This window comes from Nanorana parkeri, unplaced genomic scaffold (assembly GCF_000935625.1).
Source record: "Nanorana parkeri isolate BGI_ZX_2015 unplaced genomic scaffold, ASM93562v1 scaffold727, whole genome shotgun sequence".
Lineage (NCBI taxonomy): Eukaryota > Metazoa > Chordata > Amphibia > Anura > Dicroglossidae > Nanorana > Nanorana parkeri.
Genome location: NW_017306995.1, coordinates 327,691 through 338,056, shown reverse-complemented (window position 1 = coordinate 338,056; position 10,366 = coordinate 327,691). Strand labels below are relative to the sequence as shown.

Here is a 10,366-nt window from a genome sequence, read left to right as displayed (position 1 = left end):
AAATTTTTTATCTAGGATCGGGCTTTAAGCTGGTATTGTATTTGACACTTCCTCTAGACTTACACCAAAAATATTTACTAATTTTAATGCATCAGATAATGAATACATACACTAATATAAATTAGGTCAGGTGAGGAATCAACTGTCTGAGCCCAGCTTAGCTCCCTAAGGCAATATATCTCCAGATAAAAGCAGCTTATGAAAACAGACCGAGCCATTGAATATCACACCAACATGAGCTCCACCGACCTTGACTATCCACAGCAACTGTTTGACTATAAGGATGGATTTTTGGTCTCAAAGGTAAGCATGTATGTCTAAAATGCTATTTCCTTTACATATAGCATCCCTACTTTTTCTCTAAACAGCTGCATGAATTGCCAATCAGACACTATATTGAAAGCAGAAATTACTTGCATATAGTTATTCCTTTAAAGCATTTTTTGCTTAGTAGTTATTGTAACTGGTCTATGTAAAGGAATATGAGGCAGTTTGGAAGCAATGTATACACTGTACACGACACGTGATTGGGGGGCCAAGGTGAGCTGTGCAGGGCCTATTGTGGGCTGTGCAGGTTCTATGGTGGGTTGTGCAGGGTCTATGGTGGGCTGTGCAGGGTCTCAGGATGCTGTGCAGGGTCTATGGTGGGCTGTGCGGGGCCTATGGTGGATAGTGATGGGGCGAACAGACCAGAGTTCGGTTTGAATTAGAACTTTAGAACTTGGAAAAAGTTTGAATTTGAACTCAAACGTAATGCAAGTCTATAGGGCAAGAATTGGAAAATCAATTGTTCCCTTTTTGAAGGCTTATATGCAAGTTATTGGCCATACAAAGGGTATGGGGAGTCAGGTGCTGCCCAGGGGGACATGTATCAATGAAAAAAACACTTTAAAAAAATACCGTTTTTAAAGGAGCAGTGATTTTAACATCGCTGGAAGTGAAACAATAAAAAATAAAATTTCCTTTAAATATCGTGGGGGTCTCCCTAAACTGCTTGTAAAGTGGCACATCTGTACGATGTATAGAACCTGCTGCAGCAAAAATTACATTTATAAAGTAAAAAAATGACATTTAAATTGCCGGTAATTGATTTTCCCTTAATCTTGTAAACAACTGCTTAGGGAGGCAGCCTGTATGAAGAGGCCACATTTTGGGACACTCGGAACAAGGTTAGAGATTTTTGGGATACATTCTGGTGCCTCTCTCGCAGGCATTGGATGAAAGTTACAACAGGTGCTTTAAAATTGTGCCTTTAGTGTTGGCGGTGCCTTCACACCATAACCCTTCAGTTATTCTTGATGAGTGCAGAATTGGACACTGCTCTAAAAATGTAAATTATATATATACCTCTTACACAAGTGTGGAAAAAATGGGTCTTTGGTGTTTGGGCCCCCACACTGTAACCACTCACAGTTACTCTTGATAAGTGCAGGGATGGGCCCTGCTGTAAAATATTAAAGTTATATGCACCTTTCACACAGGTGCAAAAAAAAAAAAAAAATGGGTGTTGTGTTGTCTGCACACTGTAACCACTCACAGTTACTCTTGGTGAGCACAGGGATGGGCCCTGCTGTAAAAAAATAAAATTATATGCAGCTGTCACATGCGGGTGCGGAAAAATTGGGCTTTGGGTGTTGGCAGTGTCTGAACACTGTAACCCCTCACAGTTACACTTGGTGAGCGCTGGAATGGGCCCTGCTATAAAAAGAAATTATTAAAAAAATTGAAATTATATGCACCTCATACATGCGGGTGCGGAAAAATTGGGCCTTGGGTGTTGGTGGTGCACTACACCAAGAACATTACTTAATGATATGGTGGTCTGTTCAGGGTCTATGGTGGGCTGTGCAGGTTCTATGGTGGTCTGTGCAGGGTCTGTGGTGGTCTGTGCAGGGTCTATGGTGGGCTGTGCAAGTTCTATGGTGGGCTGTGCAGTGTCTCAGGATGCTGTGCAGAGTCTATGGTGGGCTGTGTAGAGTCTATTGTGGGCTGTGCTGGGTCTATGTTGGGCTGTGCTGCGTCTATGCTGGGCTGTGAGAAGTCTATGGTGGGCTGTGCAAAGTCTCAGGATGGTGGGCTGTGCAAAGTCTCAGGATGCTGCACAGGATCCATGGTGGGCTGTGGGGGGTCTATGGTGTGCTGTCTCACCAGGGGTCCCGGCGGGTGTGGGTGACGTGGTGCAGAAAGGAGGAGGAGATCTTCAACCGGTGCTGTAAACAGGCACCGCTGATTCACAGGAAGACTGCCGGGACCTGGGCAGCAGCGGCACCTGTTTACAGAGCCAGCTTCCGTTTAATAATTTAAAGTGCCAGTATCGGCACTGAGTATCTCTGTGAATTTTTTATGAGTACGACCAAAAATGCCTAATGTCATCAGCAATTCCGGTATCGGTGCATCCCTAGTGATAACCCTATAGTTTATACATCAAGGTTAAAATCAAAGCAAAAAAAATCATATATTGCAGTTTAGGAGTCCTTAGATGTGGTGCTTGCATTTTATTTTTGTTATTTTTCAACTTTCTTTAATAGACTAAGCTGTCCAGCAAAAGTGGCAGTTAGAGGGCTCAGACGAATCATTTAATACTGACAGACATGCTTACAGCTTTTATTAATTTATGTAAACCCTTTATCACAAAAGAAAAAAGAGTTTGGATTTGATTTGTTAGTCAAGTCAATCTAAGGGACCGCTCGCACCATGGCATTGTGTTAAAAGCACAATGCAGTGCGTTTAATGCACGTTATCGCACCGTGCACCTAGGGTGCAGGAGCATGTGCTAGGTACAATGTCTTGCTATTCATTTGAATGGCACCCCAACACACACCTCCTGGCATCTGTGCATTGCAGTGCAGCGCAACATGTGGTACTGCAATCTCAGGCGTTGCATTATGGTGTGGTGTGGTGAAAAAAAAGTAGTCCATGACCTAAATCTACTAGTACCAACACTACCCTCCCCACAGGGTGACAATGCTGCTTTCCAAGGGTGGCTCCATTGCTCCTCAATACAGTGGAGGCACACTACAGGAAGTTTGTTACTGGCCGGATCACTCCCGGATATTCTTTATTGTGGGCTAATGGCTTATGCTGAGGTAATACATACTATTTTGGTAGAACTAATATTAAAAGAAAAAAAAAGGTGGGGGGCTTTGTGTGCTGGTAGATAACCTTTGGTAACCAGCAAAGATTGGGAAGGGAAGAATTATGAATATGTTGTATTAAAAGTAATTAAGATGTTACAGGTGGAAAATGTTGTAAAGGTAAACATAAGGCCCAAACTCAGCCAAAAGGTTTTTATTGTGGTTTGTGATCTAGTTAGAGAGATTTCCCCTAATTTCCTGTCAGAACATGAAGTGAATACAAATCTGTCCAGTTGGAACAGAGAACGCAACAAACACATTTTGTTCAGTAAAATGCAAAGGCGTTAGAAAGTCTGCCTTCCTGTCCCTTTAACAACTGTTCACCTAATTTCTTGTCCTGCTGTTACAGGCTCTCATAACGATAGGAAGTGAGGTGAAATTTCCCTAACAGGATCAAGAACAGCAATAAAAATCTGAAAGAGGTTCTTACCCCTCAAACGCAATCCAAAAGCCAGGGTGATTGTCATGCAGAAACCTTTAGTTGTATTCTAAAGGCAAAAATAGGTAAAACAAATTAGAAAAAATAATGTCTCAAGTACAAAGCATGGTAAAGTTATTTTCAAACTGAGGCTTTTTTACATTTTGAGTATGAGTTTTTTTACAGGGTTATTCACAAAAGGGCGAAGAGTTTGGGGAAGACAGGAGAAGTGAACAATCTAGGACAACATAGCTGATTTGGAAACATTCTCCAGTTCAGCTCACTTTCCAGTTCAGCTATGTTGTCCTAGATTGTTCACTTCTCCTGCCTTCTCCAAACTCTTCACCCTTTTGTGAAGAACCCTGTAGTTTTCCTTATACTTCACCTATGGCCTTCCAGCTTACCTTTTGAGGTCTCCCTCTCTCCAGAAATGGCCTTACAAGTATCTTAACACAACTTCCTCTAATTAAAGGAAAAGGTTTTGTTGAGGATTCATTCATGGACCAAATTAAATTGTCTGTCTCTGTACGTATCCAGAACTCTAACAAACTCTATTTTCTTCAACGTGGTGCTTCCAAAAACACAAGAAAAAAACGTTGTTTTTTTGTAATACAACATGTATTACAGGTTTTGTGTTTGGTTTTCAAACTGTACTTGACTGTACATAAAATATGTAGGATGCCATTACTTAGTTTTCTTTTTCAAGGTTAGTGACTACAAAAGTAATTAATAGGGCTAAAGACACCCAGGCAATTAGCATTTTCACAAGGTCAGCAAGGACAGTCACCATATTTTATCAGTACAGGTTTCTCTTAGCTTGATAAATAGGATAATTCTTACATATTAATAGGATGATTCTTACATATATAATGCATAGCTATTGATTGCTCTATATTTGCCTTTTTCTGCTGTACAAAATCTAAGAGACTTTGCATGTAGGCGTAATGGACATAACTGGATGAAACAGGACATATTGGAGATGGAGCCCATTTTGGCTCAAGGCTTGAACTGCAATAAACAAATACACGTTGTAAATGATCAGTGCCATAATACAGTATTAAAAGGTGTATTTTCCTTATAGACCATGTTTACAGCATGTGAGTTGGGAATTTTTGACTTACTACATGATGTTGGTGAGCCCTTGTCAGCAGCGGCCATTGCTTCTCATTTGTGCACCAACGTAGATGGAACAGACCGCTTACTCAGTGCTTGTGTTGGACTGAAGCTCTTAAAAGCAGAAATGAAAAACATGGAAGGTAAGACTTTTGGATTTAACTTGTCCTTTGCACTAAAACAAGTGCAAGCAACCTTTTTTTAAATTGTAATAGGTTACCATGTGATGTGGTACAATACAACACACAGGCGCATTGGGGTGCTGCCGTATTGCATAGATGTGAATGGAGCCTTACTTTGCTCTGCAGTTTGGTGATATTTGTTCCTGGCTTTCTTTCAGTGACTAGCTACACTGACTGGCCACTTTATAGGTATACCTATTCAACTGCTTGTTAACTCAAATGTCTAATCAGCCAATCACATGGCAGCAGCTCAATGACAACAATTCAATGCAGTTAGGCATGTAGATGTAGTCAAGACGATCTGCTGAAGTTCAAACTGGGCATCGGAATGGGGAAGAAAAGTGATTTAGGTGACTGTGAACATGTTGTTGTTGGTGCTGGACTGGCTTTTCTAAGTATTTCAGAAACTGCTGATCTACTGGAATTTTCACATACAACCCTCTCTAGGGTTTACAGAGAGTGTTCTGAAAAAGAGAAAATATCCAGAGAGCGGCAGTTCCCTGGGCAAAAATGCCTTGTTGATGTCTGAGGTCAGAGGAGAATGGCCAGACTGATTCGAGGTGATAGAAAGGCAACAGTAACTCAAATAACCCCTTGCTACAACCAAGGTATGCAGAAGAGCATTTCAGAATGCACAACACATCAAACCTTGAAGCATATGGGCTACATCAGCACAAGACCACAATGGGTGCCACTCCTGTTGGCTAAGAACATGATAATGAGTTCACTGTACTGTAATGGCCTCCACAGTCACCAGAGCTCAATCCAATATAGCACCTTTACAATGGTAGAATGGAAGATTTGCATCATGGATGTGCAGCTGACAAATCTGCAGCAACTCCATGATGCTATCATGTCAATATGGACCAAACTCCCTAAGGAGTGTTTCCAGCACCTTGTTTAATCTATGCCACAAATAATTAAGGCAGTTCCGAGGACAAAATGGAGTCCAACCTGGTACTAGCAAGGTGTACCTAATAAAGTAGTCAGTTAGTGTATGTGTCACAGTTTGGGGCTCTGCTCTGATTCACTCTGTCCTCTACAGTCTCAGTAGCCACAGGGCTGCCTCAGTAGCCATCAATCACTTCAATTAAATAAGTAGCAGAGACATGCCTTCTGTGTGTAATCCTGGCTGCCTGTGCATGTTGGCACAGGCTACTTCTTCGCACCAGGCAGAATTTATGAATGAAAAAGGGGCAGAGAATAATGGGGTATGTAGTCCTAAGGTGTGTTTAATAATGACTTGTGAGTGCATGCTTCCCCACCCGAAAATTTGGGGAAGCTGTGTTCAGGTAGCTGGCTGGAAACAGACTAAAATGTAAATGCTTCTGCACTTCGTGGCCAGAATTGTTTATTGTCCCACGCTAGATTTTTATATATTTATTATATACCAATGTGTTACTGTTTAAAAAGGAGAGGATTTAGTGCTGCTTTAAGAACTGTGTATTAAAGGAAAGAAATAATATAAATGCAGTGGAAACAGTTGTATTGTCTTTAATCATATAGCCTTCCCACGAAAAGTTATACGTGATTGCACAATTAACACAAAGCATATTTACAAATGAACATACCTATGGTATTTGCATGCATCTATTTATTTAATCACTTTGTGACATCACTTTATTTCCTTCAAATTAGCAGATATACTTAAGCATCTGTACAGAATGGCAATTTGTTTGGGTTGTGACATGCTGAATTTTTACACAGTGCACTCCAATACACCTGTATGGTGAACAGTGAAAATAGAAAACAGTATGGGTAGTAGAGATATAAATAATAACCAGACATTCTAACCCTTTCCTATTTTATCCAAAAATATTTTTTCTTTGAGAGTTTGGCTTTAACATGTCTACAACTAATACATTTGTTCATTATCTTTATGTATGACATGCCTGCCAATAGTTTTTTAAGAAATTAACACTTTTTTTTTGTAGCTTATTACTCTAACACAGATGTTTCTGCAGTATACCTGGTCAAATCAAGTCCAAAGTCCCTATACCACATGATGATGTACTACTCCAACACCATGTATACATGCTGGCAATTCTTACCTCAAGCTGTAAGGTAGAGTCTTGAAAGTGAATATGTAGTATTTTCAATGGTTTTTAGATTTATATACAGTTTCAAAGTTTATATGAACAGTTTTCTAGTATATATGCACATGGGGCAACCATATTTGCTCATTATAATTTTTATATGCTTTGCATTTGTTTTCCACTGCTATGTAACAGTTGTAAACTCAAGAGTTAAATCTTAAAAATGCATTGAAGCAGGGCTGTAGCTACCATGGGGCGAGTGAGGCACTCGCCTCAGGCGCAGCTGAGAGGGGGTGCAGCCAGGGCCGGCCTGGCTGTGCCCCCTTACCCCGTGTTGTCATTCGAGTACAGGGCGCCATTGGCAACAGAGGAACCAGGAGGCCAACACAAACATGGCTCGGCAGGGAGAAGAGGAGCGGCACAGGCTCCAGCTTCTCCTCAGATCCCCACTGCTCTCCCCCACCTGCATGGGCAGAGGACTCTGTGTCCTCAATCTCTTTTTCTATTTCAAAAGGTAAATGTCAGGGATTTCCCCAAAGCCCCCCAACAGTAAAAAAATAAAATAATAATATTTAAAAAAAACACCCCCCACACACTCACGCACACTGACACACGCACACTGACACACACACACTCATGCACACATATTACTATACATGTGCAAAGACTATAAATTAGTTTCGGACGAAATGAACAGAAACTAAAAATGTTTTCATTAGTTTCGTCAAACTAAACAAATTTTTATGCTATTTTGGATTTGGTTACCAGCGCATTCTGCACTTGCACGCCTCCATCCTGGAGGCGGGGCGCATGAAGTCGCATACCGCACACGTCTGTTGGTGGGGGCACAATTTTCTGTTCTTGCCTCGGGCGCAAAAGGAGCTATCTACGGCTCTGCATTCAAGTACCCTGTCAGGGTACCATGCACAGGCGTCCTCACACCACATGTAGGTACCCACGCAGGATGACCAAATTAATATGCCCACACAGGATAGGGTTCTATGCACACAGTTTATTTGTTACATATCAACAAAACTACAAACCCCCTCAACCCCCACAGGTTTAGCAGTGAAGTAACAAACCCACCATTGGGACAAACACACACCTACAGCCAGGGGGAATAGCAACAAGGAGGAGTAACAGGCCTGCAGATATACGGCAGGCCTCAGGATACAAGAAGAGTGGTCAGGTACAAGCCGGGTCGTTAACAGGAGGGCAGCGCGTTACAGGAACAGGATTCAAGGAGAGTGGTCGGGTAACAAGACGGGTCGGTGACGGGAGGGCAGCACGGTACAGGAACAGGATTCAAGGAGAGTGGTCGGGTAACAAGCCAGGTCGGTGACAGGATTGCAGATAGGTAGCAGGGTTCCGGTAGCAGGGTTCCGGTAGCAGGGTTCTGGTAGCAGGGTTCCGGTAGCAGGTCAAAAGCCAGGGGAGTGAGTCAGTCAGGTGCAGGCAACGCAATACTGAGCCAGCTTCCTGACTGCAGGGAGGGCCTAAATACCCTCCCAGGAAGCACCAGGTGATGGGATGATCAGTCACAGCTGGGGCACACCTGCAGGTGAGTACTGGAGCTGCAGGTTCCTGACAGTTCCTGGCTGCTGGAGACACCCACAGGCGAGCACAGGAACTACAGGACCTGGCTCCAGCGCCACCTGGGGGTGCTCTGGATCCTGACATACCCTAACTGTGAACAAAACTGTACCTTATTTGTGTGTCACTCAGCTATAGATCCTCAAATCATCTCTGAATTCATGCTGACACTGTCCTTCCTTCTGGAGGATGGCTACTTTTGTTCCCCATGGCCCATATGTGTGTTGTAAAGTAGCCACCACTCCAAGCTCGCTCCCGTGATGGACTACACCGTACTGCAGGTGACTACACAGATCTGAAATGTCCCATTGCCTATAATATCACAGAACCGTGCTCTCTGTAGACAATCCCTGCCATGACGATTATTACAGCCTAGGTAGAAACATAAAGACATCAATTCAAAGTTTTAAAGTAAAGCAAACAGTGTTCTATTGAAGTTCTATAAGTTTCTTTAAATATAATGGGATACATTTTGAATATGCTGTTATCAGTTTGCTCCAGATGAAGGCACCAGCTTTTGGTACACTGAAAATGTGGAATGTGTGTACAATTTTAGAGATGCTAGGTAAATGAAAAGGAGTTAATATAATGGTTTGTTTTGCATATATGTAATCAAATAATGTTGGTTCTTGTATCTCAGAGAAGGAAGAAGCCAGTATGAAAGAGCTTTTGGAGTCTCTTCAAAGGATATTTTTGAAGCTTTATACAGGTAATCTGCCTATCAGAATTTGAATCAAGCAGCAATCTGGCACTTCCATGCAGTATATTGTACTTTAAATAAAATCCTGTGTTAAAGCAATTGTGTCAAACTCAGACTGTATTCAGTTGCACAACTTTTCAAGGTATGAATGTGTTTTTGTGATGTTTTCTTATGTAAATTTAAAATTTGCATTTTAAAGATTCAAATGTCTATGTTATCGTTGTTTGGGGAATTTTTTTAATACAAGTAAGAAGAGTATTTTGGATCCTGCAGACTTTGACTCACTATAAACTGTTCAGACACTTTGTCCTATTAAAACTAACAGTAGGCTGTAGTGAGCACACATGAGGAAGCATTGATTTGTAAAGAGTCTGTTATATGTTATCTATAGCAGTCTCATGTAATGTGTCCATGACAGTCCATGACTGTCTCCTAAAGCATGTCCCCCATCTGCAACAACTCCTATCACGTGTCTGCAGTCCCTGACCATCTCCTGTATGATGTTAGGGGCCGCACTTGAGGCCCCTTGTATCAATTAACCACTTCCAGCGGGGTCACGTAAATGTACGTCATCTGCTGGAAGTGGTTATACCAAGAACACGGCTGCTGCTGCTTCTTGGCACCGATTTAAACAGCCAGCGATTTCTGTTTAAATACAAGTGATCTGGCATCTGTACAGGCACTGGATCGCTGGAACGATGCGGCGCCCTGTCCCCCCTCCGCCGGTGCAGCCGTCAGCTTACCGGGCTCCACTGAGCCGTCAGCTTACCAGGCTCCACTGTTCCCTGTGTGAGCCCAGGATTGGCACGACTGATCCCCCCTGACAGATCGGAGGGAGATCAGCAGACTTCCAGGCACTGATCTCTCCTCTGATCACTGGACCAGGAAGTGATGTGCATTACATCACTTCCGGTGTCACTGGGCACATTCTCTGACTCCTAGAGAATAAGAATAAGAAGAATAAGCTGGTGAAGTAGATCTCTGCTTCATCAGCTTCTTTGGGGTCCCTATGTGACATTAGGGGTCTAAAAGTCCCCTGATGTCTCCATAAAGAGGACCTGTCACATTATATTTGCTATTACATAAAGGGCTCGTTAGCCCACTATGCGATAGCAATAATGGTGAGTGTAAAAAAACAAAACACATTTTAAAAATTAAAGTAACAGATTTAAAAAAAAGCCCCCCCCCCC

General features: G+C 42.3%; 1 protein-coding gene across 1 annotated transcript in view; it reads left to right on the top strand.

The window, feature by feature from the left end:
- Positions 1 to 224: 224 nt before the first annotated feature.
- ASMT (acetylserotonin O-methyltransferase) overlaps positions 225 to 10,366 on the top strand; it is a 17,826-nt gene continuing 7,684 nt past the window's right edge. Inside the window, exons 1-4 of the mRNA XM_018564125.1 lie at positions 225 to 303; positions 4,634 to 4,808; positions 6,782 to 6,911; positions 9,117 to 9,185. Coding sequence (XP_018419627.1) covers positions 235 to 303; positions 4,634 to 4,808; positions 6,782 to 6,911; positions 9,117 to 9,185 — 443 coding nt within the window. The 5' untranslated portion in view covers positions 225 to 234. The remainder of the gene's footprint in view (positions 304 to 4,633; positions 4,809 to 6,781; positions 6,912 to 9,116; positions 9,186 to 10,366) is intronic.